General features: G+C 53.0%; 9 protein-coding genes across 9 annotated transcripts; 6 read left to right on the top strand and 3 right to left on the bottom strand.

Moving 5' to 3' along the window:
• Nucleotides 1–1,111: 1,111 nt before the first annotated feature.
• A1O3_03663 (uncharacterized protein) lies at nt 1,112–5,488 on the bottom strand (the record flags this gene model as incomplete). The annotated part of the gene is made up of 1 exon (XM_007733799.1): nt 1,112–5,488. The coding sequence occupies one exon, from the start codon at nt 5,486–5,488 to the stop codon at nt 1,112–1,114; it is 4,377 nt and encodes a 1,458-aa protein (XP_007731989.1).
• A 514-nt stretch (nt 5,489–6,002) lies between these two features.
• Nucleotides 6,003–7,452, top strand: A1O3_03662 (uncharacterized protein; the record flags this gene model as incomplete). The annotated part of the gene is made up of 3 exons (XM_007733798.1): nt 6,003–6,167; nt 6,280–6,424; nt 6,551–7,452. The coding sequence occupies 3 exons, from the start codon at nt 6,003–6,005 to the stop codon at nt 7,450–7,452; spliced, it is 1,212 nt and encodes a 403-aa protein (XP_007731988.1).
• A 158-nt stretch (nt 7,453–7,610) lies between these two features.
• Nucleotides 7,611–8,693, bottom strand: A1O3_03661 (homoserine dehydrogenase; the record flags this gene model as incomplete). Its single annotated transcript, XM_007733797.1, has 1 exon — nt 7,611–8,693. One exon carries the CDS (start codon nt 8,691–8,693, stop codon nt 7,611–7,613), a length of 1,083 nt encoding a protein of 360 aa, XP_007731987.1.
• Nucleotides 8,694–9,482: 789 nt separating this feature from the next.
• Nucleotides 9,483–10,589, bottom strand: A1O3_03660 (uncharacterized protein; the record flags this gene model as incomplete). The annotated part of the gene is made up of 1 exon (XM_007733796.1): nt 9,483–10,589. The coding sequence occupies one exon, from the start codon at nt 10,587–10,589 to the stop codon at nt 9,483–9,485; it is 1,107 nt and encodes a 368-aa protein (XP_007731986.1).
• Nucleotides 10,590–11,343: 754 nt separating this feature from the next.
• A1O3_03659 (uncharacterized protein) lies at nt 11,344–11,976 on the top strand (the record flags this gene model as incomplete). Its single annotated transcript, XM_007733795.1, has 1 exon — nt 11,344–11,976. The coding sequence occupies one exon, from the start codon at nt 11,344–11,346 to the stop codon at nt 11,974–11,976; it is 633 nt and encodes a 210-aa protein (XP_007731985.1).
• A 545-nt stretch (nt 11,977–12,521) lies between these two features.
• On the top strand, nt 12,522–13,621 carry A1O3_03658 (uncharacterized protein; the record flags this gene model as incomplete). Its single annotated transcript, XM_007733794.1, has 2 exons — nt 12,522–13,113; nt 13,173–13,621. The coding sequence occupies 2 exons, from the start codon at nt 12,522–12,524 to the stop codon at nt 13,619–13,621; spliced, it is 1,041 nt and encodes a 346-aa protein (XP_007731984.1).
• Nucleotides 13,622–14,763: 1,142 nt separating this feature from the next.
• A1O3_03657 (mitotic spindle assembly checkpoint protein MAD1) lies at nt 14,764–17,210 on the top strand (the record flags this gene model as incomplete). Its single annotated transcript, XM_007733793.1, has 4 exons — nt 14,764–14,874; nt 14,927–15,047; nt 15,101–15,255; nt 15,303–17,210. 4 exons carry the CDS (start codon nt 14,764–14,766, stop codon nt 17,208–17,210), a joined length of 2,295 nt encoding a protein of 764 aa, XP_007731983.1.
• A 479-nt stretch (nt 17,211–17,689) lies between these two features.
• A1O3_03656 (uncharacterized protein) lies at nt 17,690–19,465 on the top strand (the record flags this gene model as incomplete). Its single annotated transcript, XM_007733792.1, has 1 exon — nt 17,690–19,465. One exon carries the CDS (start codon nt 17,690–17,692, stop codon nt 19,463–19,465), a length of 1,776 nt encoding a protein of 591 aa, XP_007731982.1.
• A 4,326-nt stretch (nt 19,466–23,791) lies between these two features.
• A1O3_03655 (uncharacterized protein) lies at nt 23,792–24,583 on the top strand (the record flags this gene model as incomplete). The annotated part of the gene is made up of 2 exons (XM_007733791.1): nt 23,792–23,907; nt 23,968–24,583. The coding sequence occupies 2 exons, from the start codon at nt 23,792–23,794 to the stop codon at nt 24,581–24,583; spliced, it is 732 nt and encodes a 243-aa protein (XP_007731981.1).
• Nucleotides 24,584–27,658: the final 3,075 nt, after the last annotated feature.

The raw sequence follows: 27,658 nt of genomic DNA, 5'->3' as shown, positions 1-27,658 counted from the left end.
TACTGGCATGTCTGTGTGACGCGGGCTGGCACGGTCGAAACTGTGTTGGGTTCTCCCCAGGCCCGCCCGAGCAACAGCCGGGTTGGTTACCGGATAATGAATCCCTGATAATCGAAGGAGTGTGCGTGACGGAACAAGGCCACCAACCTACTCCTACTAGTAGTAGCAGCTAACCTCGGTGGCTTGTTTTACCTATAGCAATACCCTGACCCAGCTTCTGCATGTAGCCCCGGTAGAGGGACGTCGACAGGGAGTGGACTCAGCATCCCTTGTCATTCAGCTCACTGCGCACTTTCCTGCCGTGCTCTACCGCTGGGATGCCCGACAAGTGCCACTGCCTAATGCTGTCACGTGCACGTCGGAACAATGATCTTCCTATGATAGCCGACACTTGGAGCCCATACCAGGCAGCTCTCCTGATCCCAATCCTAGGAAATTCTCTTTCGTTTCCACACTACATTCTATCACTATCGCCACTCGCGGGATCGGACAACCGAAATGAAATGGCAGCGCTTGAAATCCCGCCGGGATGTATGCTTTCGCAGGAGAACAAATTGCTGGCTTAGGCCTGTGTACAGGAGGGTTCATTCTGCTATGTGTATGCATGCATTCTAGGCCAGCCTGCCAGTTTCGCTTAGCTCCAATCTCACAAATTTGACATTCGCTCGTCTCATCCATGCTGTAGTGCGCGTTTCGCTCGCCGTCACCATCAACGCAAAGACTGATCTCACAACTACGGGCGCTCTGGACCAGCTCTCCAAGAGATTCATGACCGATACTCCATGCTAAACAACTTGTCCCAGGTCCTCGGCTTCGCGGGTGATGGAGACGCCACATTGCCTCCAGTGCTTCTGGGCTTGGTAGGGCTCGCGCTGGGCGTCTGGATCCCCATTACTTGCTGCCTAAGCGGGGACTGCAATGCATGTCTCGATGTCTGTGTTGATTGAACAGCTCTCAAGTCTGTCTGATGCGGGTTCAGAGGCGGATGATGGCGGATGCGCTCTAGCGCAGCCTCTGTAGGTTCAATGCCGGCGCCATGTGTACTCATGGATGCAGAGGCAGACGGAACAGGGCCAGTCTGTTTCTTTTCATCAGCTAACTTCAAGCTGCTTCACGGGCCGAGCAGGAGATCCCTCCTCACCACTTCAAAGACCTGGGCATGCTCCCGGTCCGTCTGACTGCCTGCAGTGGGCTGCCGCACGATGCTTGCCACGCCGGGTTGGGTCCCTGGTCGTGGTCCTGCTGTTCTCGCTGGGTCATCATGTTCGGTTTCCGCATCCGCATGCGTGCTTGTTTCAGCGCCGCCGGGTTGGGACTGCTCGGCGTCGTTGTCGCTTGAGATTGGGGCCAGGTGCGCTTTAGAGGGAACGTCCTTAACGCTGCCTCCCCTATTCAGGCCCATCGTATCGTACTTGCCCTTGAGGTCCACGCTCTTCTTGCTACCCGAGCTCGAACGTCGACTGTCCAAACTCTTAGTCAACGTCTTGGTCACCATGTTCGCAGTTGCGCTTGCATTTCCCATTCCGCCTCCAATGCTCAAGCCGGATTTGTGTTCCTTCCTTCCCAGCCCCATGTGACCTTTGACCTCGATGTTCGATGCTGTCACAGTGGACTTGCCAACAGAGGGTGTGCCTGGCGCCCCCAGTTTTTCCTCTGTAGCGTCGATCATGTACCATCTCAGGCCATCCGAGAGTTCGAAAGGGTTCTCGTCGTCGACGGACCGCATAGATCCCCCATCGTCGACGCTAGCCGTGGCTGAGACGTTGCCGCGTATTCCCGTCGACATGCTCCGGGATAAATCGACCACGCGCTCCTCGATTTTGGTGATCCTAGCCAACAACCAATCGCGTGTCTGAAGCTTGTGCACGTCCTGCTCTCGGAGGAAGTAGTGAGGGGCCCCGACATTGAACGCCGCCCAAGGTCGCGTCGCCTGGTTCCGAGTAGGGAGAAATAGAGCAAGGTCGCCCTCCTTAAAGCTCCGATATGCGATTTTGTCGTGGGCCTCCGCTTGGCTTCGGTGTGTCCGCTCACGATACGCACGCGACTCCTTTTGATATTTCTTCGCCAGACTCTCGACATCTTTGTAGCGCTTAGTGACGAGGTCGATCGTGCTGTCAATGTCGAGTCGCTGCAGGGCGGTCATGAAACTGGCATATTTGCCAGACTCGGTGTTCACATCGTCATCAGACATCCAATACAGTGTTTCCAGGTCTGAAGGGTCGGTATAGTGCTGTCCAGACGTGGACCCAGAGATGGTTCGCTTCATCGTGGACGGCCCGGATCCTTCGCCGCCACTGAGGATCGTGCTGGCATTGACCTTCGATGCTCGTTGAATCACAAGGGTATCGTCTTGTCTCGAAATTGAATACCCAAATTGTTCCAGCATGCGGATGATGCGGTCGTGGAAATGGAAAAGGCTTTCGGACAGTTGCTTAGCTATCCCGCCGCGACTATCGAGATGCTGCTTCAATGCATCTTGTCTTTCAGCATTTGCTTGTAAGTTACGTGCATGGTCTTCGATTTCGTGTCGTAGGCGCTGAATGATGCCATCATCCTCAGCTTTGCGCACCCTGAATTCAGCAAAGAGTTCAGCAACTTTTTGTTCCTCTGAATTGAGTTGTTGTCTTAGGGCATCGGAGCCGGTCTCGCCGGCAGCGAATTTCTCACGGATACTGTGCATTTCTGCACGTTCGCCAGCAAGTTCGGACCGCAGCCCTGATATCTTGCTTCGTTCTTGCTCAAGACTTTCCCGCAGATCGTTGGCGCGTGCTTCGGCGGTAGACAGCTGCGCAATCAAGGACTTGATCTGAGACTCGTTGTGCACGACCTTTTCCTCAAGCGCTTTGTTTTCCGCCGTTGCAAGCTGCAAGGAATCATCCAAGCCACGGGCATGAATGGCCGCACCTTCTGATAAGATCTCAAGAGCATTGACAAGTCGCCGAAGATCCTCTGGAGGAGACCCCGTTGGGGATAGATTCACGTGCGCGCCTTGCAAGATGGTGAGATACTCCTGCTGTTGATCCTCCATACTTCTGAGTTGGTTTGCCAGTGCCATGTTCTGAGCTTGTGCAGCAGCTCGTTCTTCTTTGACCTGGTGGAGTTGACGGTCAAGACTTGCGGCTCTTTCCCGTTGGGTGCTCACTTCCTTTTGAGTCATTTCAACTTTCCGCTTCGACAGTGCCAGATCATCCGCGGCGGTCCTTCTCGACTGTTCCAGCTCCTCCTTAAGGTTGAGGATGGTTTGATCCTGTTCCATTCGCAGATGATCCCTAGATTCGTTGAGGCGGTCAAGTTCGTCTTCTGCCTCGTCCAACTTGACTTTGAGCCTATGGACTTCATCATCCAGCAGCTGACGCTCTTCCTCGAATTCCTGCTTCTGCGCCTCGAAATTCGCCATGAGATCGCGCTTGACCATTTCAGCTTCCTGCATCTTGTCTCTGCTCTCCGTACTCGAGCGTCTTTCAGCGTGGGCCTCCTCTTGCAACTTGTGGACTTGGCCTTCCAATGCAATGATCTTCTGCACCAGCGACTTTTCATCTTGGGTGTTGGACAATCGTCGAAGCGACACAGACGATCTTCGTGACAGATCGCTCTGCCTGGCGAGCGGGGCCGGCGAAGGGGTCTGTCGTTCAAACTCGGCTGCACTGCCCGGGGCGAAGATCCCACTGGGAGGCCGGCTGAGCTGACTCTGGCGATGGAGAAGGTCTTCCAGTTTCCGCACTCGACTGTCCGAAGCCCTCAACTTCTCCTCCAATCTGAGTTTTTCGTCCTGCAGATTTCTGAACGCGTCTCCGTTGCGTAATGCTACACTTTGACCGAGATCATGGATGCTTCCATTCTTGAAGGCCTTTGGCTTCTGTTTCCGGACAGGGGCATCCAAATCTTTCATTCGCTGCGTGAGTGCCTGGACAGCATCATCAAGTCCCAAGGCCGTCAGATCGTCGATCCAAGCAAATATCTCATCCCTGCTCACAAAGGGCCAGGAATTCCGTGGTGCAGATGCCCTAAGATCGATCAAAGCATCTTTGGCGTTCAAGTTCTCATCCAAGAATTCAGTGTGCGCTGTAGTCCACTTCTTGCGGCGTCGGTGCTCTTCCTCAGTTTGTAGAGAAAGATCTTCATGCAGCATGTCAACTTCGGTCCTCATGCGCTCGGTCCATTCGGATCTCCGAGTTGCTTCCACCAAGGTGTCCCCGTATACTAAAGGCAGTTGGATGACTCGGCTAAGGAGTTGGAAGTTGTCATCGTCATGGAAGTCTAGGTTTGTTGTCGCAGACTGTGCTTCAGCCAGGCGGGACTGAAGGCTAGAGATATTCTGAAGTGTTGAGAACCATTCGCTCGAGACGGTGCTTCTGGCTTCTGACGCGGTCTTGGATACCTGAGTAATTTCTTCAACCACGGCTTCCAAGGCTGGCAGTAACTCTCTCGTGTGCACGGCAGCCTTCCTGGAGACAGCGGCCACCGATTTGGGGTTATCTTGCATCTGCAAGACATCTTCATAGTCCAAGGTAATCCGCCGAGCCAATGTCTCCGCTTCGTCCAGTAGGGCGTTTGTGTCAACGTCCGGGACTTGCGTTGACTGGGTTCGTGCAGTGTCGGTACCGGTCTTGAGCTTGTCCATGTCTGACTGCAACTGGTGCAGTTTCCTCCCGAACTCCGCCGAGTTCTGTTCAACACTCTCGGCGGCCGTTTGAAGCCCCTCTCGCTCGACCAAGTCAGACAGAGTACCAATCGGCGTTGTGGAGTGGTTGCGGTCGGTTCCGCTCGGGCGGCGTAATACTCTGGCAACATCTTCACGCACGGGCAGCTCTGCGAGTGCATCAGCGCGGGCTTTCCAATCCTGTAGTACCTCTCGATGTTCCTGAATGTAGCTTTCCGCCCACTGTTGCGTCTCTTCGAATCTCTGCTGCAAAGTTGTCACATGAGTGCGCAGGTTGTCCAAGGCCACCTGCATGGATCGGGCGATAATCGTAGCCTCGTCTGCACATGTTTCAATATTCTCAATTCCCATCCTGGCTATTTCGAACGCATCCAGTGCCCAGGCTCGCCTGGACATATACAGATCCTGCCATGCTTTGAGACTGTTCTCATCGGCGAGGGATGAAGGGGGTGCGGTGAGCGGTTGCAGTTCGACGTCGTCTCTGGTTGGAGGTTGGGCGTCAGGAGAGAGGAACTGTTTGTCATAGACATAAACTTCAGTTTCGTTGGATAGGTTCTTGACGTTCTTGCCACGGGCGGTCATCAAGATCTGACGGCCGGTCGGGATGCTGGCAGTCGATTCGATCCATGACCGCAGGTTCTCGACCCGGGCATTTGGATCGTTATTGAAGTTGAGAATTCGGCCACTGTGAGAGATGTAGACCTGTAACGCCATCCCCCATTCGCCTCCTCTGTCATTGTAGTCCTGAGTGTAATCAGACTGACGACTGACAGACACGTCGGTGCCAGCATTCGGCATGATCGTGATCAGGCTAACGACCTGCCCCATGATTGTCAAGGGTGCATGAATTGGGTTTAGCGTTGTGAACGGATAAGGTTTAGCGTGAAAGAACAAATATGGTTTAGCGTGTGGGTTGAAAGTGGGAAGGGTAAGGTCATGTGATCTGGACTGTTCCTTAGTCAGCACCCAAACATCCCCGTGCCCCCTCGCACTTCTCCGCCAGGATGTTGCCTCCCAGGCACCTACCCAGGTTATTTTGTCCTAATCTAGACGGGCCTTGCTGGGGCGGACGTTCAGACAGTATCATTAGTAGTAGTATGGAGTACGTACTACCAGTATCTCTTTGACCGTCTTATCTGCCATGCTCTCGGCACGATTGAGCCATGCTCGTCTGGCTACTATTATTATTATATTCTCATCATCCGTCAGTCAGGATCTCTTGGAGGTACCTCACGCCCATGGGGATCACTTGACTACCCATCACTAGATCAGCCATCCAGATACGCGAGAAGTGACCGTGTCATTAGCAGTCCCAGGTCACTGGGCTAGCCAGCTAACAACCATGCCGAACCATATGTCGCACGTCGAAAAGCCCTCTTTCATGTGGCACCTGCGGTCGTGGGAGGAGATGAAAGCAACCTCACGGTTCACGCTCGCAAATTATATGAACGTTATTCTTCTCATTGTCTTCCTTTACGTCGCCATCAGACAAGCAAGGTCTAAACAGGTGAGTGTTCTGACTCGATCGATTGCCTATTGTCACGACACTACCTGGCTACCAATCTATCCTCAGTCTATCGCTCGGCCCTCGTTTCCGCCCTGATCTAACGCACTCCCAGCAAGCAGCAGCAAAGACCGGCCATGACCGACGGTATATCAAAGCCCCTGACTTTCCTCCCGTCGAGGAACAGCCGGGCTTCGACTGGAAAACAACGGAACCACTACAATCTCGCCCGTTCAAGCCTAAATATCACTTGACAATGGGTGAGTTTCGCAATGTTTTCTGCCCCCAAATGGCCTAGTTTGCGACAACTTGACCTTTCATTCTTTTGCTCCTTCCCAGCAAAAAAAGAAAGGCTGACCCTGCACGAGCCGAATCTGACGACTCAGCCCTTGAGAACCTGGAGCCGTCGGAGCTGCTGGTGATCGACAAGACGTATGAGGACCGCATCGCCTATCGCCGCCGCATCATGGCCGAGCACGGCAAGCACGTCATCAACGTTCACGACGACCAGCGCATTCGTCCAGCCGTCGTTGAGCTGTACCAGTTCCTCCTCGGTACTTACCTCCCGCTGCGCTTTCCGACCCTTTTCAAGCTGCATGAGACCGAGTACGAGCAGGGCAAGACCTTCATGCTAGAGAACCTTGCCACAAAGGCATTGTTTCCTGCGAAAGCGACGGCCCAGATATCCACGGAATGGTTGCTTGAGACGCTTGGCCGAACGGTCGACGAAGATTTTCTGTTCCTCCTACCCGAAGAGGATAGTGAAGATCCGAAGTACGTGCTCGAGGCGTACGTGACAGTGTGTCCGTCGGGGTTTGATCCAGCCGAGAAAATCGGCAAGCGCCTCGCAGCCATCCACAAACCTGTGCCAGGGTATAGCGCGAAGCTGGAGGGCAGCATGGACCGTTTCTTCTCCAAGGTTGAAGTCGGCAAGTATGTCAAGCGGGTGAACTGGTCCATCACGACGAACACCGAACTCTACGCAGCAGCCGCGGGCACAACGCATGCACACGAGGGCGATATGGTTGAAGAACTGGACCACATCGATGTCGACAAGACCTTCGTCCGCTCTGAGCGCCAGACCCTGCATCGTCTGCCCAAGTCGAAGGCCCTTGTCTTCGCCTTCCACACGTATCTATATCCCATCAAGCAGATCAAGGAGGAGGGCGGCGGCGAGGAACTGGCCGCTGCCATTGACGGCCTCAAACTGGGGAATGTCCCGCAGATGCACTTCTACAAGAGAGGCGCTGTCTGGGGCGAGGCCGTCAAGAAATATCTGAGGAGCTAAAAATCGTTGATCTTGCTGGCGAATATGTGACATTGGCCGTAGAAATGCACGATGGTCACTGGTCTCGGAGGAGAATTAGGTAGGTAGAAATTGGTGTAACTGTCTCACAGTCATACATAACTTTTCGAAAGTTTTTAGTCTTGGCCTTTTCCTCTATTCTATCGCAGACGCTCGACCGCTTTAATAAGATCGGCCGTGACACCCATAGCGGTAACCTCACCGCCAGCGCCAGCACCTTGGATAACCAGCGGATTGGCACCGTACCGTTTCGTATAGAAGCAAATCAAGTTGTCGCTTCCCCTGAGGCTGGCGATTGGCGTACCTTGGTCCACGGTTTCGAGACCAACTTTCACCTTCCCAGCACCGACGTCAACAGAGCCAACGTACCGGACTACCTTACCAGCCTTGGCTGCTTCATCTTTATATGCTTCCATCTCACCGTCAAATTCTGGTAGTCTCTGCATGAATTCGTCACTTGACTTGGCGCTCTCCAACTCCTTGGGAATGAGGCTCTGGACCGGGAAACTCTCGGGACCCTGGACCTTGAGGCCTGCCAGCCTTGCAAGGATGGTCAACTTCCGGGCCACGTCCATGCCATTCAAATCATCTCGTGGGTCTGGCTCGGTGTACCCTGCCTCTTTCGCCTGAGCCACAATCTCGGACCATTTACCCTTTCCACTTCCATCTGCAGGCGCGAACGAATTGAACAGAAACGACATTGTGCCTGAGAAGACTCCCTCAATGCGTGTGACTTGGTCGCCTGTCGCCACGAGGTCTTTGAGCGTGGAGATGACCGGCAGACCAGCCCCGACGCTTGACTCATGGTAGATCAGAGCTTGTCCGTCCGAGGACTCGACGGCGTCAAAGATATCCGTCCACAGTTGTAGATTGCTTGAAAAGGCCTTTTTGTTTGGCGTCACCACGCTGATGCCCTTGCGCAGAAATGAGGGGTAGGCATTCGCAACATCCTGGTTGGACGTGTTGTCCACCAGGATGGCCTTTCCCGGAGCGGAGGAGAGGTAGCTAGTCAGATCTGGGATTGACAGAAGTTTGGAAGTAGATGAGTTCAGGTCAGAAGCGGACACTGCGTCGTAGGAGGGTGTGTACAGTTGTTTCGAGGAGCGGGAGACGAAGATCAAGGTCGGTCGAAGCGAGGCAGGGAGGTGCGCAAGCTGGGACAGGAAAGCGGCGCCGACACCGCCGACACCGATGACGGCAAGATAGAGCTTCGAAGCAGGCATCGTATCAGCAATGTCGAGTAGTCCCTATAGTGACGAAAGAGTCCAGAGTTGGCAGTTCGCAGAGGCAATTGACCACCAACTTTTTCTTCGGTCAATTGGCGCGGCGCGGGGTGAATTGCATGCCAAGACCCACCCTCAGCCTTATGCAGTTACACAAGGCTGAATAGCACATGATGACTCAGCCTTGGATGCTGCCGCTCAGGGGAGTGTCTATTTAGAGGAGTCTCGTGAATGAGGTGCTGAACCATTCGATTATGCATTTGTGCGTTTTCTATTTATGTGTGACCTCGTCGCTGGTGGCGTGGAGCAAAGGTTCAAGCCACTTGCAGGTGTCTCTTACACTCTGATCGAATCTCAACCATGTGAATCCTGGGATTGTCCTTTCGACTTTTTTGACAGAAATCTTGCCATAGTCATTCCTGTATCCGCGTCCAGGCGTACTCTCATCGATAATGTGGCGCGGCGCCGATGACAGACGCGATGTACCCATTGATACCGGTGATCAGGACTATCATTCCCTTGGATGGGCTCGCACTTGCCTGCGTCGCAGAACCCTTTTCAATGCCCATCGATCCTCGTGAGTGATTGGTCTGTCGATGATTATCCGTAGTCTGCGGTGTGCGGTGCCCAGGGAAAAGGGTCATGCCCCGGCTTCTCTAGCTGGTATGAATCAATATCCCGCAGCCCTACTTCGTCCAAACAGCATAGACTTGACGCGACAACTCCTCAAAGCATCGATCCAGAGGCAAGGCCCATCCATTATTTTACAGACAGAAGACCTGTTCTTCTTCAGGCCTGAGGACCAAATCCTGGCAACCCAGCCTGCCCACCAATTTCCTCCCAAAATGCAGCATAGTCAACCTTCTTTTTAGTCAGGAGACTCTTCAGTTCTCGAAGCGCCTCAGCCTGACGTCCTTCGGTGAAGCCTCCTGGTTGCGACGTTTCAAACTGCACAATTTCAATCCAGCGGTAGAAGACGTCTTCAGCTCCTAGCACTGCAAGCTTGCTCATGAATATCTCCAGCATGTCGTCTTGCGGCTTGTCTTTCAGGCCAGCCTGGGGCAGTTCATGCACTCGCCAGACCAGCCATTTTTTCTGATAATGGACCAGCGTCAAATGCTCTAGATCCTCGGCTTGAACAGCCCCTTTCTGTACCAACCTCTGAGCGTCCAGCATAGCCTTGAAGTCCAAGTCCCAGTCTTTGTCTAGAAGGAGGTATCCCGTCTTCGCAAGGTACGACGTCCGCATGGCAGCTTCGACTTTGACTTTTATGGTCAATTCTTCATCAATCTTCCAGCTTTTTACTTGATCTGGCGTATCTTCCACGAGCAACGGGGTATCCCACCTTCTCCCTCTTCGGACAATGATCTCGGTATCTTGGAAACCTAGAGTCCACCGCCATTGCCACGGGCCTGCAAATCTGGAAGTCCTACTGCCGAAGAAGAACTCTCGGGGCCAGCTGCCGATCAGCACAAAAATGGCATAGTCGACCATTAACAGAAATGTCCTAGAGCTGACTGCATTCATGAGTTCGCCGGCCCTGGCCGTTTTGGTATCGACTTTGTAGGATGTGTCATAGCCAAAAATCGTAATCAATTGCTCAAGATACACGGGTGCCGCATAGTAGACGCGGATGCAGAGCCCAAGAATGATGACAAGATTGAGGAGTACAGGTACGAGGAAGACTCGCTTCTTCAAGCTGGCCGGGGTGTTGTCAAAATGGACAAGGTATATATGGTCGGTAGGCAGTGTAGAGACGAACGGTAGGAGAGAGGCCGGGGCATATTGGAAGGGCGCAGGAGGACCCGAAGGAGTATTGGACTGTGTCTTTGAACTTGAGGAGGGGGTGGAAGGCACTGTCGACTTTGCAGCTCGCTTCCCGCCCGTGCGAGCCATGTCATCTGTCTGTGGAACAGGATGCAGTGTCGTACTCAAGAGACAAATGCTGTTCGCATATTGCAAGGCATTTCAGTTCGAGTCATTCTGATCACGTGACAGCATTTACAATGACTCGCAGACCAGCCGCTGCTTTTCAACTGCCAGCCTCCAAGTCTTTGTTTCTCAGGAGCATGTCAAGAGACCACTGAACAAGAACAAAGTAAGAGTGGTGACTATCACAGCCCCGCCTCAGCATGGACGGCCCTCAAGCACAATCATGGTCGCGCGGCGCTGAAGCTTGACAACGCCTAATTCGTTCTGCTTCTTACAGGCTGAGGGCGCATTGCTGACAACCCCGGGGGCCAAAAGGGTAGAAAGGACCCAGTCCGGTTGCTGCCAATCTTGATCTGATGCTAAATCAAGGATATGGTGCTTACGAGAGACACCTCTCCGTCAGTGAACGGTGCGAAGCTTTTCGTGCAAGTGCTTATGCTCACTAGCACCCGTCGTGCCTTGCACTGCTCCCTCTCTCCCTCGTTCTCCGAACATGGAGCGAAAAATAATACTTATCCAATCGCCCAATCCTGATGCCCTAGAACCTTTTTGCTGGACATCGGCTGTGGTGTTTTTTTCATATCCTCCCTCTTTTCCCGAGCATCCTCCCTAGATACAAGTCTCTCATTGAGTTTTCCAGTCTTTGTCATTCCACTCCTCTCTCGTTGTTTGAGTGTTACCCTTTCAACCAGTCTCGGGATTTGCTTTGGCGAGCAATATGGAATTCCTACCTGATCGTTTGTTCAACGTCCTGAAGAGGTCCGCAATCCCTGAACCAGCCTCCGGCACATTGAGTACAACACCAACGACCACGACGGCGGCAACCTACAAGATCACTCATGCCTTGGACAAGCTGGCTCAAGCGGGAGTTGTTGACGACAGTGGTGGCCAGGTCATCTCCTTGGGGACAACCACCAGCAGTATTCACGCCGAGAAGATCACCCACGCGGCCAATCAATTGACCCATGCAGGTCTTGCCTCCAATGGCGAGGCTGTGAAGTCAACCAGCAAGGGCCTTGACACCAAGTACATCATCATAATAGCTGTTGTCGGTACAGTGGTCCTCCTGACGCTTTTGATAGGAGGCTGCCTGTGCTGGAGAAGATATCAAAGAAGGAAGGCATATAATTTGGTTAGCCGAGGTGTTGACAAAGGCAAGGCGCCAATACGGGAGAAGGAGGATATGTTCAATGCCGACATACAAGAGTCCAGGGGCCTCAGTGTTGATGGACAAATGATCACTGAACGGAACTTCGAAAATGCATATGACAAGGTCGACACAGAATATGATGGTCCTAGGTATGGAGCGGTTGAGGGAGATGGCGACAAGAGGGCTCGGTTTGAGGCTTGAATTGCTGTTCATAAATGCAAGAGCAGTGATATGTGTGATGGTATGTATGAGGGGTGCTGTGGTCTTGGACAGTTCTTCTATTCTCGCGCCAACTGTGAACAAGGCGCTGAAAGCCTGATGGTATGTATGAGTGTGTGCTGTGGTCTTGGACAGTCCTTCTATTCTCGCGCAAACTGCGAACAAGGCGCTGAGAGCCTGTAACGCCTCATCTAGGGCGTGCTATTTGCCTTTGTTGTCATTCTTATTCTACGTGTGAGGGGAGCTTGTCCTCTTTTACGTGCGCCCTCTGGCAACCTTTTTACCCGCCTCCTTATTCTACCTGGCAACCTTCCTGCCTACCTTCTGATTTCTCCCACATGCGCGCACTGCTCCTTTTTAACTGCCCCTTGCCATCCTCGATCATCCACGATCTCAGCATTCGCCCATCACCTTTGCCGGCAGCTGCAGCCCTCTGCGTACCCTGAAACCAGTCTACAAACGCACTGATGAAGCAGAGCGAAAAGAGGAAGGCCGATCAAGAAGAGCACAATAACAAGCGTGCCAAGATGGATTCCAGTATATGGGAAGGCCGACGTGCGAAAGCCACGGAGGTCGAGCTTGCTCCCAACGGCGATTTGCTGATCATGGTTGGCAAAGGCGACGATGCTCTTGATATCAAAGTCTCTAGCATCGTTCTCAACCTTGCGTCGGGCGTTTCGTTAGCCATGTTGGCGCCTCCAAAACAGATCGTTATGCCAAACGCAAATCCAAAGACTGTGCTGGAGTTCTGCAAAATCCTGCATCATCATACAGAAGATCTCGAACACTGTGATGCAGAGCAGATTCTAGATCTGGTGGGGATTGCCGATGAGTGGATGTGCAAAAAGGTGTTCAAACCATGGATTGCTCAGCGGATGACCAAGATGAATGACCAGCTTCGTGCTGCAACAAGCGACGCTTTCACCATGACAGCTTATGGAAACTTGATCCAATCAGAGACAATACCCCTTGTAGACATTGCTGCCACAATGGGTATGGAGGATCTGTTTTGGACGGCGACCAAGGCCTCTCTTTTAGCCCGATCTCCTGAATGGATGCCTCCGTCTCCTGGCAAGCTCCCTCGTCCAGAGGCGGCTCGTTACAACCGCGACATACATGGTGAGTTTGTCGACCTTCTTCCTACCTCCAGATTCTAGCCTATACCTAACATCACACAGAATTCCTCGTCAAGACTCGGGCGCAATACTTGAAGCAGTTTGTCAAGAACATATTCGACTGTTTATTCGAGGGCTTCACACATTGGGAACCAACGGAAACAAACCGGCCGGGCTGTAGCCTCCAGACAGCCACAAGATTTGTGGAGTCACTGGACAACGCCGGATTGACAAAGCCACTCACTGTGCGCCATCAAGAACGCAGCCTGCTGAGTTCGATGTTGGCACTCCAGCGTCTCGTCCGAGCCAATAACTGGAAGAGAATAGTTCTCGAAGCTCCATGCACCTCCCACGGCAACCCGTGCTCCTACTGCAGCAGAGACTTCACGGCCGACATGTTCGCCATGATCGTCAATACTATAGAGGACCTACCGGGCGTTTGCCACTATTGCTTCTTCTCGACCGACCGTGACCCCTTAGTCACCAAAGGCCCCTGTTCGGAGCACCATTGAGAATGCAAGTCTCAAAGACAGAGCGCACTGAGACATACTTGGAGACTATCGAACGAGAGAGCTCGGGTTGTGCAGGGGCCAACCAAGTTTCAGACAAGAGCCCAGCATGCTCTAGGAGGTCAGAATGTTAAGGGGGAACTGGGACGATGGCTTTCAGGTTAGGGCTTGAAAATGGGGCGAGAAAGGGGATGTTAGGCCTTATCGAGAGAAACTGGGGAGAGCGACAAGGAAGTGCAGAACTGAGCTCACAATATGGCCTGCTATTGGGATGCGTGGATTAGTGAGTCAAGGTCCATGAGTGATCTGGCAAGGTCCATGAGTGATCTGGCAAGGTCCATGAGTGATCTGGCAAGTAGTCAAATTCGTTCACTGAGATTTCGTTCCCTCCGCTAGGCGGGATATGATTTATCATTTGCTCCTTGGCCCAAGACATCAACAATCGCGAGGGAAATGAACTGGCTTGACGTGTTCGTGAATGGGACGGGCACTCAATTATCTCCTAATCAAGAAACTGAACGAAATTCGCATATCGTGCCCAGTGAGCCATATGCTACGAACTAAAAAGATGTACTATCTGCGGCGGATCAGGGATCAAGGCGCAGGAGGAAGATGTTCCAGTTCGGAGCAAGTTTGTTCTGTTCCTAACAGGCACAGCTACCTCGCCTGTCTCCTTGCCTAGTTGACTTGAGCTTCCGTGGATCGACCGTACTCGATACGTGATAGTGGAAATCTCACCCACCGGCTTACACGGATATCGTCAAGTGATCTCCATAGGACGGGGTAGATTATTAGAAGCACAGAGGAGCTTCGGCTAAAAGGATAAAGCCGCTGTAGCCACGACCAACACGTAGAAGAAGTACGGCCATTATGGCGAAGGCCAGTGACAGGCGAGGAAGAACCATCTGTAATATGCAGAGGGGAGGTGAGGTGAGGTGAGGTGAGGTGTGGGGACGCGGCAGTTGGTGGTTGCTTAAAGCGGCACTGGAGGGGAGCGTTCACGTGGTATTTCCTGACCTGCCAAGCCAGTCTTCGAGACGCCAAAATGGGAGGTTGTAAACACTCGCAGTCCTGACCAGGTGGTGAGTCGGGTGTTGCAGTTTCCCTGAGAATGCAATAAGAGGCTGTCGGCGCAGCTGGCCACAATGAGTTCGCCAGCCTCAAAACGTATGCGTTTGTCGACGTCGCGATCGTCGCTCTCTGGCCGGAAAAGCCTCCAGGGAGGACCATCCTCCCTGCCGCGCCCGCCGTCTGCAGTAAGTCATCCTGAAGCCTCGCGGTCGACATTAATACTGAAGCACAGCTCAGGCCGGACATAGACATACTACCACGCAACCTACTTACGACTTCCTTACAGGCGGAGTAGATGACGACCCCGCGCAGCCACTGCGGCAATCGAGGCTACGCCAGCCGTCAGTGTCGAGACTAGGTGCGACCCGCCCAGACAGAATGAGCGGACCCAGAGGACTGATGCACTCGCAGATCATGCTCACGACGAGAACCTACGGGCACGGGTTAATTCTCTCGAGTACGAACTGAAGAATCTGCAGCAAGAACGGGGTTTGCTAGCACTACAACATGACAAGGAACTTCGCGACCAGCAAGCAAGGGCTGAGGCTGATTTCAAGAAGTATCAAGTGTGTATGAAAGACCTTCAAGCACTTGGAGACGCTGACAGACTTAGGCGGCTGAGAGCGCAGCGCAGAAGGCCATTCAACGACAAGAAGCCCTGTCTAGAGAACTACGAGAGGCTCAGGATCAGAGCATAAACGAGAAGACTGCCTTAGAGCGGAAGCTCCGCGACCTGCAAGACCAGAACTCCTCGCTCAAAGAAGATGCCGAAGATGCACAGGCACGTCTGGCCGGTCAAGAACGACACTACAAATATCAAATGGACGACGTTGAGGCAAAACGGGCGGCTCTCCAAGAAACGGTCGATAATCTGAAACGAGAACTGGAAGAATTCGCCCATCATTTCGAGTCGACACAGGCCCGGCTGTCACAACGAGATAACCAGGTCGAAATCCTCGAGGCCGAGGTGGCCGCATTAAAATCACATTCTTCAGATAGCGAGACACTGAACGTTTTACAGACCCAACTTTCGGAGCAAGTGGCGCACATTCGGAGCCTCGAAGCGACCAACAGAGAACAGCTTGGTGAGCTGCGACGATTGCGGGAAGCTCATCGCAGTGTCCAGGTAGTGCAGGAGCAAAAACATGGGCTCGAAGTTGAACTGCAGGTCTTGAAGGATGTTGAGAGACAACTGGGCGAGGCTCAGATACAAAAAGAGATCCTTGAGGACGAGAAGCGAACCTGGACAACACTGTTGGAAAGCAATGGAAATGAGAGCGAATTGAAATCTCCCGAGGCCGTGGTCAAAGCTCTCATTCAACAACGTATCGAGTATGCGTCGGTCATGGACAGGCTGGGTACGGTGGAGAGCGACCTGGCAGAGAAAGATGAGATCATCAGATCCCTCGAAGGAGACAAGGCATCATTAAAGGCAGAAATGGACAAGTTGAAGACGACGCAGGCCGCCCAGGTCGACGCAATCCCCGACAACAAAGCGTACAAGCGGTTAGAGCGACAACGAGTCCTTGCGGTCAAAGAGGTCGAATATTTGCGGGCGCAACTGAAGACCTTTGACACCGAGGAAACTGTACTGATGGACAACCAGAATTTCGACGCCCAGCGCTCCGAACAGATCAAGCAATTGGAAGCTTTGGTGGATCAGTACAAGTCCGAAGTGCAGACACTCCATTCAGATCTTTCGAAACTAGAGTCGGCGCCCCCAACAGTCCAGCCCACCCAAGATGAACCGAGAGGGACCAAACGCTCCGCAGAATCGCAGGAAGCTGATGGCGAAGGCAATTCGCAGTTGGGTGCACTATTGCGGAAGAATAAAAATCTTCAGATTGCGCTACAGAAGACTGCTCAGCAGTCGCAGATGTTGGCTACAGACCTGCAGGCAACCAAGACACAGCTGAAAGCGTTGCGAGAGAGCTCCAAAACGCGGATTCTGGAGCTCCGAGATAATCCCACAGCCAACTCTGAGGCCGTCAAGATGTCAACGCTCCGGACGCTGAAGCAGGAAAACGCCGAGCTCCTTGCACAGCTGCGTGGAGGGGACCTTCAGAGCGTGAAGATGGTGCCCACGAGCACTGTGGATGCACTCAAACTAGATCTGAAAGACATGGAGATGGTGGTGGCGGAGAAAGAGAAGCGCATGAGACGACAGCGAGAAATCTGGACGCAGAAGGCTGCCGAGTTTCGAGATGTCATTGCCAGTGTGCTGGGCTACAAAGTCAACTTTCTCCCCAATGGCAAGGCAAAGGTGTCTAGCCTGTACTACGGACACCCTCACGGGGCAGACGAAGACAGCGATGAAGAGGATGAGCATTATATTGTTTTCGACGGAGACAACGGGACGATGAAGATCAGTGGAGGTCCAGAAAGTGCCTTCGGCGAAGAGATCAGAGAGCTGGTCAACTTCTGGGTGAAGGAGAAGAAGCAGATTCCATGTTTCCTGGCGGCCATGACACTGGAGTTCTATGAGAAATTTGCAAGCAGCGCAAGGCCGGACGAACCATAGGCAAGGATTTAATCAATGAATATGTTTGGAAGAATAACAACGTGCTGTGTAATGTGTAGTACGCCATTGATGGTCCTGAAGACGGCGTGACGATGTGGTTATCGCTTTCACGTGCCGTGACTCAGCAGGGGAAGACAGCGAACACCACCGACGATACCCACCACCACTCTAAGCCTAAAGCAGATTAGCGCTGCCTACAGCGGCATAGTGTCGAGAAAGCTTATGCAGTGGCTAAATCTCACCTCGAGTGTGCTATACGAAGTGACATCCTCCTCTGTTTCGCCTATTCTACCCACCTCCCGGCATACTACTATCCCCATCTTACTATAGCCCTTGGTGGGTACCTTGCTACCCGCATGAGCTGAGCAAGCCACCAGGTTGGCAGGACTTCATCCTGGATTTCGGCAATCTTCGATTCCGTGATGGATTGTGGCGTCAAGGATGAAGTTCCCCGAAGTCTCCATACCTGACTGTCAACCATGCCGCCTCAATTCCTGTTTGTCAACAAGGATGCCGGCAGCGCGTCCTTGACCCGCAGCAACGCCTCGGAACAATCCACCATCAATTCCCACGTTCAGCGTGGCCGAAAGCACAACCGATCCAGTCCTGGCCGCGGCCGCTATAACCGCCGAACCAGGCAAAGCTCTGCTCGAGAGAAATCCGATCCTTCGACCGACTCATCGCAGCCTGATCTAGCTATCACAAAGCCCCGTTCTGACTTTCCAGTCAAAAAGGAGTCTAGTGAAGAACGCGATGCCACTGAAACGTTGCCCTTGCGGCCCCGTGCTCACAGCCAGCGTTGTCGACGTGGACAGTCCGAGAAAAATCAGCCCAAGAAGACTTTCCGTAGAGGCATTGATGCCGCTCGAAGGTATGAGCGTTTCAAAGACTTGACAATCGAGGCAAAATCAGTCGTCCTCCTGAACTCGGCGCATTCCATGAACTCTCCCAGGGACATTTCTCAGATCACAAGCACGTCTCTGGATCCCTTTGGTCAGTCAGTGGTCAAGCTCGACCCTCAGATTGCCAAATTGTGTCGGTATTTCTGCGAGAAGTTTCATCCGAGTGTTTGGAGTGCGGAGAGCCGGACATTTCCTGGCGGGTCCTACACTTATCAAAACTCCGCGCCGGCCGTCATCAGACGTGCAATGCAGGATGAGGTAGAGATGAATGCGATCCTCGCCTGTATGGCTGCTCGAATCGAGAATGTGGATTTGGTACCAGGTCAGGGCACTGACAAGTACATGGGAAACGCCCTCACAGCAGTCAGGAGGCGCTTTGGCTCAGCGTCCAAAAATCAGCTGCTTCTGATCATCTTTCATCTTTATGCGGGAGAAGCGTACCGACAGAACTATACGGCAGCTAGGATACATATGCGAGCAGCAAAGGCACTGTTCGCATCTTGGGGCGGCCTCCACCAAGTTCCAGACCCCTGCGTCAAGGAGCTTTTCATCATTGGCGATGGACATATGGCGGCAGTCCTTCTGGAGCCTTGTGATCTACCCTGTGAATATGACCCGGGGGCATACTGGACGGTTACCCCGCCCGCGCTCCAGCTGGCCCCTCAACCAGATCTGAGCAGCATCGCCCCGGCGCTCCAGGAATTAGTTTCAAAACGCTACTTTCCAGACGAACTAGCACAGGCTATCCAAGAGACGGCTGAGTGTACTTGGGTATTGTCTTGCACGGCCATGGGCTCAACGGACGCCACCAAAAACGCAGCGAGATGGCTCCAATGGCGGAATGCTGCTATCAGGCATCGTCTCTTAGCCAAGAGCTTTTCAAACTCATGTCACGAAGCAGTGCGGGTTGCTCTGCTCATGTGGATCCTTACTTCGATGGTCTTGTTGGGTCTACGAAGATTGGGATACTTGATTGCTCCAAAACTACAAGCGATACTGAAGGGGCAATATGGCGCCCGCCACCATTGGAGAGGTCTGCCTGAGGTGAAATTCTGGGTTCTCAGCATCGGCGCCATGTGCTCATCAGTTGATGGTGAGGAGGAAAAGTGGTTCCTTGGACAGCTCTTCGAGACCGGCTTAGCAGAACATGTTCGACAAATTCGAGCAAGAAATCCCAACCTACCAACGATTGATGTTCTGAAGACATTCCAGGAAAGATTTTTTTATCATGGCCCTATCCAACAGCAGAGACTGAAGAGACTGGCCGACCTGCTCGATTACTCTCTCGAACATAGTCCCTCGCAGATCACCCCAGCGACAGCCGAAGGAAGTCAACCTCTCCCACGTGAGTAAGACCGGTTTCGCAAGGGCTTTGTATACAGCGAGTTGACCGTCAGGTATTGCATGCATATTTCAAAGGGTGCCTGTTATACATTCTGGTCGGAAGAGAGAGGGCGCCAGTTGCAGAAATAAAGACCGATAGCATCACAATTAACCGCGACATGACGCGAGCTCAGCCACTCTGGCCTGCTGTGGCAGTCTAGACGACAAACCAACGAAGCAGATACCGTGACTGTCTCCACGTATCCTTCTTGGGCGCCAAACCCCGATCAACCGTCACTGAGCTACCTACAAGAGAACATGAAAGCTTTGTGTATCTAACGCGCAAGTGAGGAATCACTTGGATATGGATCGACTGCGACGGTTCTACACATAGCCAGGCATATGATCCACGGGTATGACCCGGCCACTGACCCGGCCACCTGCTATGTACGCGGCCTACAACACCCTGGGCATTGCTTGAGAGTCATATGACAACAACTGGAGCTTCGTCGCCAACTTCTTCTCACCATCCTGCTTCTCACCAAACTGGGTAGTTGGCCAACCATCCGCAAAATGCTCGTCGTGCCGCCCGCAACTTTAGCTAACTGGATGGCATGCTCGACTTCGGCCTATACGATGTTAATAAGTGTCGTTCATTTCACCACGTCAGTGTCTTCCAAAAACTCCCAAGGCAGCACGTCGTGGATTGGACCGCCACGCGCGCGGTCTCATCCTTCGCAGGGCTCCAATTGGCGTAGAAAGTGACGACGCGCTTGCGGCTGCTGAGATTATCATACTGTATATAGGTCATTGACAAGCTCGGGTTTGCACTAGAAGTGGTCTACAAGACCATAGACGAAGTGGTTGAAGACGACCGAGCAGTCCGTCGTTTGCCGTCAATAATAAAACATTGCAAGCAGTTTGTACAGTCCCGGCTAGAGTATCCGTACTCCTTACTTCCTGAACAACAACGACTTAATTGATTGTATATTTTTAAAGTCAGTCTATCGGGGCTCCAAAGAAAGATAAGCAGCGGCACCTCCAACGTTACCTCAAGCGTTTGCCTACGTACAATGATAACGACCGAAATTGCAAACCGAAATTGCATTCATCTTTTAAAGGATGGATCTCGCTGATATGCAAGCCGCGCAAACCCCAATCTCGCGTCTTCGATAAGTTGGATGGAGCTCCAAAAAGGGGGCAGCCAAGGGAATTAATTGACCTCGGAGTCGGAGAAACATTGCTGCGGAGACTGCGCTTTCCTGGAAGGTGGTACGTATACGTATGAGCTCTTCTTTGTCTCAACTTCATCTTTCCCGACAGCTTCACTGACCTCGAGGTCTAGCATTGTAGGTCGCCATTGCATTGCATTGCCTTCCTGTTGTTTCACCATCTGTACACCTGGAGAAAGAGACATACTACTTCCCAGATGCTCGGCCACGTTCGGCAGGTCAGTCCCTTGCAATCACGCCCATGAATATCTGTCGTCCCCAGCAAAACAAAGGCTCCAGCACCCGGAAACCTCACGAGCCCAAGCAAGACCACACAAACCGTCCATGGTTAGGGAACTTCCAGACCACACGCCGTTCCGTGGTAGACAAGAAGAAGAGAAGGCAAGATGAGAATGTGCGTGATCGACTCGCATGCTTCGCTCAGTAGGTGCACATGCAACAAGATCGATCGGCTTTTGCCTCCATTGCTCGCTCTCTCCAACTGTTCATCCTTGCTTCGGCCAAAATCTCTGTTTTTTTAACCTCACCGATTCCAATCTCGACACGGATTTCATCCGTCCGTCTTTCGGCTGCACTCTGCAACCTGTTCAGGAACCGTCCACCATCAACGAGCTGCAGAGCGTACAATTCAGACCTGAGAGCGGACCAAGGCATTGTCGCCTTGCCATGACTCCCTGTCATGACCCGAGGACCCCATTTTTTCTTCCGATCATGCTTACCGACACGAGGGTGCAATGACAAACGACCAAGGGGACTAATGCCATAGCAGGGACTACTGGCCTCAGCGACGGAGGCAAGGAGACTGAGCAGTCAAGAGTGGGATGGACCCACGCCATGGATGCAAAGAGAGCGCAAGCGCTCCGACAGACACTTTTGCCCTGCAAATACAACCCTGCCGGGGATGGTTCTTGCTGAAGTTGTCGCCAATACTTTTGACTTGGCCGAGATAACGATAGTCCACTGCACTAACTTTTGGTCCAGGACGTCGGGATGGGAACGATGCCTGGCCGTCACAGCTGACTGGTTGCTGCATGCTTGAAGTACGGTCTTGGTCCGGGGCGAGCAGCCACGAGGTGAGCGAAAGTAGACTTCGGATAAGTCGTGATGGAGAATACATTGGGCATATTTTTTTGCGCAACCGCTCTCACTGGTCGACTGTCAGCGAGCGCCAACAGCCCGTATCCGGACCGCAACGCAACCTGTCAAGTCAAGCAAGGATTTTATCAGAGTTGCCGGCGCCATGATCAAGACTACGCACCGCAGGACCTCCACTATATAACGTGCGACCAGTAGCATTCGGCTCGTCCCTTACAGAATGTCCCTTGGTGGCATAGCGTCAACCATCCCGAGGGAAGACCAGCGGAAGAGCCAGCGCCATAATACGGCGTACGGAACTTCTAGCGGGAGGGCAGAAGACGCCAAGTCACAGAACTCCGTACCTGCAGAAGCCATTCTGGGTAACCCAGTGTGCACTGTGGGTGGACTTCCACCGACACGAGCAATTGAACAATGGGAAATCCCGCTCCAACATAGCCCACATGGCAGAGGCCCAGCGACGCTTTGCTTCTTTCAGTACTTTGCGCCGCTACACCATTCGCATTTCGCATTCGGCCTCACCAAAGGTATCGCACAGCACATTGCGCAGAGCGCCCTACTTGCCCATTAGAATAGAAGCCATTGTGGCTGTGGCTGGGCTTGGACAGCGCCTCCTGGGCCACATCGTGTGAGAGGTGTCAATCAAGGATGGGCAGATCCAGCCATCAAACAGAATGCGCCAATGGCGCGTGCAGTTTCACCGACACACCTTGCATTTCGCTACAGGCGCATAGAGGCCGGATTTTCGAGTCATCAGTAGTGCTCCGTAGAGAGTGCGGCTACACCATTATGATTTGGTCCTGCGAACTCCTCAGACTGCGCGAAGCAAGCAACCCTGGTGACCTCCGACATGGCAAATGAGCCCATAGAGTTTTGGGCCTTTCCCAGGTGACTGCAAAAAAAAAAAGCGCAAAGGGTCTGGAAATATCATTGGCCGACAATTCACCAGGTGGTTAGCTACAAGGATATCTGCCTCTGAATATCACATCATGATCCATTCATGCATGAGATGGAAGGCATTACTGCCTAGTGGGGGAAAGAACACAGAACCGGTCCCCAGGCCGATTGTGTGCTGGCACCATTGGAATTTGTCTTGGACGGAGAGGTGGGCGCACGGACCGTGAAGCCACGACCCTGGGTTTGGCCAGCATCAGGCCTCGAACAAACTTTATCTGGCATCTTGTTGTCGGCGGTGCACCCTGCACATTCCAGGAGCTGACGTGTTGTTGCAAGAAGCATTTACGCAGCCCGAGTCATTCCTCTTTAGGGCCCAGCCCCTTCCTTTCTGTCAAGTGCCTGGTGGTGCCAGGTGCCGAAATGAGAGCCAACGTTCGAGTGCGATCTACGACGCGGCTTGACGTAGGGGATGGACTAAGCTCCAGTTCGCGCCAGGTACGCGAGAGACAGCCAACACCATTCGTCAAGCGCCTGGAAATTGGCAGAGGTTAATTGGAGCTAGGACGTTTCATTGAGGCCGACCCAGCGCTCCAGGAACCTAAGAAACCAAGCAGCGACAGGGGAGTCCCGGGGCCGTCGCCCGCCACAGCCATGGGTCGAAGACCGGGGCCATCCCCGGCGGAGCATGGCCATTGGTCTTGTTGCGCCGACCCTCTCTGCTGTCGTGGATCCGCGTCTCCTGGGCCTGTCTGTTGTTGCATCTCTGCTTTTGCTTGGCCCTGTTCCTGTCTCTCCCTCCTCCTTGCTCTCCGTTCAGTTCGTGTCCACCGCCTGAGATCGATTATAACCCTCACCCACAGACGTTTTTTCAGACGTCGTCCTTTCCTTTACCCAGCCGTACCAGCCTACGCTCGCGTTCACTCATTCACGCGACAGCACGTTCGCTTCGTCATTCCCTCTTCCCCCTATACACTCCTTAGAGAGACTCGATCTGTGATCGTCCCAACCCGCGATATCACTCCTTTTCCCGGCGAACCGCGCTTTCAAACAAACATCCTCTCTCGATCAGACCTCAAGAAAGGAAATCCAATTCGGAGCTCTACACAATCAAGACACAAAAATGCGTTACACGATGAAGTCCTTGGTGCTGGCCACCCTTGCAGTTGGTCAAGCATATGCTGCCAGCGTGGGCCACATCCACTCGGCCTTCCACAGCCATGCCCGCAAGCACGACCACGCCCAAGTCGAGTAAGACCATGTCCGGGTCCGGTTGCACGAGATACGAGGAGACTGACACATGGAACACAGGAAACGTGCCACAGCCTTGACCGACACTGATGCTAGCAAACTCACTTCCTTGGGCGTTGCTGCTCTGGGCGTCAACGCCGCGGTCGCAAACGGGCATTCCTGGCTGGGCACTGACGGTCCTTACCAGAACGAATTCGTCAACGAGTCGGGCGAAGACTTGATTCTTGTGATCTGGGGGGTTGCAGGCTCGTGGATCAACGCCGTCCAGCCCAGCATCACCGCCTCCATTCCCGCCAATGGGTCTGTCTGGGTCTCCTTTGCGGACGGAGCCTCGGGCGCCTGGACTGCCATTTACCCTGATACTCAACTCGTCAACGGCCAGGCTTCCAACACCTGGGGTGAATTCACCTTCGGCCTCTATGGTGTGGTTGATGTGTCGCGTGAGGTCAACATGAACGGTCACTCTTTGAGCATTGTCGGCCCCTCATGCACCAGCGACATGAACACATGCGTCTTCCAATGCGCCTCGGGAGATGTCTGTATCACCGACTACGTCCTGCTCAACTGCGAAAACGGATCGCAACCCGGAGCCAACTATGGTACCTACGACGGTGCACCTTCCGGTGGATGCGGTGGCATGGGTTCTAGCGCCACTCTCCGGACGACCTTCTCTTAGATTCAACCGCATATCAATGGCTCGATGGTGGTGTGGTGAGACTGGGCCTTTCAAAAGAGTTGGTTGTATGGGCGACCGAAAGGCAAACGACATGGCATTCAGGTCAATCTATGGACACCGGGACCTAAGACACTGACCTCTGCATTACCATTTGGTAAACATTCTATATCTTTCCTTTTGTTAGACTTGTGGACGTGGTGGACACGCGGGTTTTGTCGGGTTATCTGTGTGTTTGGTCGAGCTATGTCTTACTTGTACTTGGGTATGTCGGGACATTTCTTGGATCGACGCCATGCTTCCTTGGTGCCGCTGTGTCCAGGTGTTTGAATCTATAACCTTGAAAAACATGTGGGCTTTCCATTCTGCTCTCCTCCCGCGGCTTTGCAACCGATGTCTTGTGGGTCAGGCGGCTCCAGGCGGTGGACCATTGCCGAGTACGGATACACAGCCTGGAGTCACATCTCACCTCAGCTGTGCGTAAGACCGGTCCACCAAGAAGGCCTGCGAGCATTGCTTCGTAGAGATGTTGGTGTTCAGCAGTCGACCGTCGAGTTAGGTTGTTTCTTGTTTCAATTTTCGGTGTAACGCGCCTTCGCCTTCGCCTTCGTCCTACCCACCGCCTGCCTGCGTGTCCTCCGTACTCCGTACAGGGTCACAGGGCCACTCAGCCTCAGGGCCAGGGCCATAGTTGAACGCCGACGCCGTGGCACTGTACGTCCCTGTTGGGTGTTGTCTGTTGTCTGCTGTCTGCTGTCTTTTCTGTCGTCTGTAGTCTGTCGTCTGTAGTCTGTCGTCTGTAGTCTGTCGTCTGTAGTCTGTTGTCTGTTGTCTGTTGTCTGCTGTCTGTTATCTGCTGTCTGCTGTCTGTTGTCTGCTGTCTGTTGTCTGCTGTCTGTTGTCTGCTGTCTGTTGTCTGCTATCTGTTGTCTGTTGTCTGCTATCTGTCTGAAGTAGTCAGTTTCTGGCTACCGTAGACATGGGGGGGTGGCCATTTTCTAGCTACCCTGGACATGGGTTGTCTCGCGCTGTGCTATCAGCGTACGGATGGATACTCTTATACGCTTTAAGGGGGGTTCATAGCCTTTCTCCCTGTGTGTATGGTATCTGGACTGGACTGGACTTTTCAAAGTATTACTTTTCCCTATTATGTCTTGGGGTCTCATGTCTTGGGGTCTCATATATTGCTCCCTACGGAGTACGATGTCTTAGACTCTTATATGTTGCTCCCTACCATGTCTTAGACTCTTATGTATTACTCCCTACTATGTCTCAGACTCTCGGATTTTGCGCGAGTCTTTCCTGTTGTGGACTCGTTTGTGGTCGTCCGACGTCCAACGTCCACCGTCCGCCAGCAACCAGCAACCAGCAACCACCACATACTTCAAGGCTATGTATGTGTTCCGACGTCCGCCATCAGCCAGCAACCACCACATCCTTCCAGGCTATGCCACCATCCGCCAGCAACTGTCACATACTTCAGGCTATGCATGTCTACTGACAGAACATGGGGGTGCGAGCCGCGGGACCCGACAGATCGCCAACATCGCACCGGACGTGGATGCAGGTGTCTCTCCGTCCGTCTGTCCGTCTGTCTGTCTGTCTGTCCGTCTGTCTGTCTGTCTGTCTGTCTGTCTGTCTGTCTGTCTGTCTGTCTGTCTGTCTGTCTGTCTGTCTGTCTGTCTGTCTGTCTGTCTGTCTGTCGGATGGGTGCATGCATGAACCATCGTGGCAGCCCCCACGAGCGCTCGGGGGTGACGGTAGCACACGGAGTACGGAGTACGGAGTACGGAGTACGGAGTACGGAGGACGGAGGACACAGTAGTGGTAATAGTGTTGGTGGTGGTGGTGGATCCGGCACCGGCTCTCCCAGGCAGTTCAGGCAGTGGTGGCTTGTCCGGGATAGAGCATTTGTGCCCTGAGGCGGCTTTGGTGCCCAGTTCTAGACAGTAGCCTTGCCGCTTTTGTATGTATGCATGTGACTCGGCTAACTTACCTACCTAGTTCGTATGTCCGTACCTTATCCGTACACAGTATTCGTTCTGGCACCTCACACCTCACATCTCACTCTCCTCCATGGTATGATATTAGAACTAGATATTTGATATCAAGCCTGTACTCCGTACTCTGTACATCTGCCAACAGAACCCTCTGCGGTCTCATCGCATCTCATGGTCTCTTCTCTTCTTTATAGAATCCCGTGCAAATTCAGGTATCTCTTCTGTATAGAATCACGTGGAACTCCATGTGCGCGGCCTGAGAATTCAGCGAATGTGAATCTTCGAAGCGACTTGCACCTTGCGACTTGCACCTTGCGACTTGCACCTTGCGACTTGCACCTTAAAGGTCTCCCGAGGGAACTGGGAATTTGAAAGAATGAACCGTTCTCAACAAGCCATGATCTTACCAGCGGATGCGAGGGAAATACCGGCCATGAATCATCCTTACCTGTGGTTGCGAGGGAAATACCGGCCATGAATCATTCTGACCTGTGGTTGCGAGGGAAATACCGGCCAGTGGTCTAGGTGCGAATTCAAGTACCTGACACTCAGACTCTACTCTCTACGGATGGAGTCACCCTTTCAGATCCCCCCGTTCAATTGTTACCCTATACGTCGTCGGTCTGACACTCAGATTCAATTGTTACCCTATGCGTTGTCGGTCTGACACTCAGATTCACATGTTACCCTATGCGTCGTCGGTCTGGGGAACGTCTCAGGGCACCATACACGGCACCATATTCGTCTGTTGAAACCTCGCTGCTATTTCCATTATCACTGCTGTCAAACCCCACAAACCAAAGAAACATTTCCTATCGACTGCCCGAATGGATGTTCATGACTGAAGATATGGTTGCTCGCCTCTGGGACTGCCTAAAGGCTGCTTGCTTCCCTTTGTTTCCTTTCAAGCATCCCTTGTCGACTGCCTGGAGATACTCATAACAAAGGCCAGTGTTGTTCATCTCGGCGAGTGCTACTGCCTCACTGCTTGACTGCTTGACTGCTTGACTGCTTGACTGCTTGACTGCTTGACTGCTTGACTGCTTGACTGCTTGACTGCTTGACTGCTTGACTGCTT

Source organism: Capronia epimyces, assembly GCF_000585565.1.
Source record: "Capronia epimyces CBS 606.96 chromosome Unknown aczIQ-supercont1.3, whole genome shotgun sequence".
Taxonomy (NCBI): domain Eukaryota; kingdom Fungi; phylum Ascomycota; class Eurotiomycetes; order Chaetothyriales; family Herpotrichiellaceae; genus Capronia; species Capronia epimyces.
The sequence above is the reverse complement of the archived record's forward strand: the minus strand, read 5'-3'. Positions and strand labels throughout refer to the sequence as shown.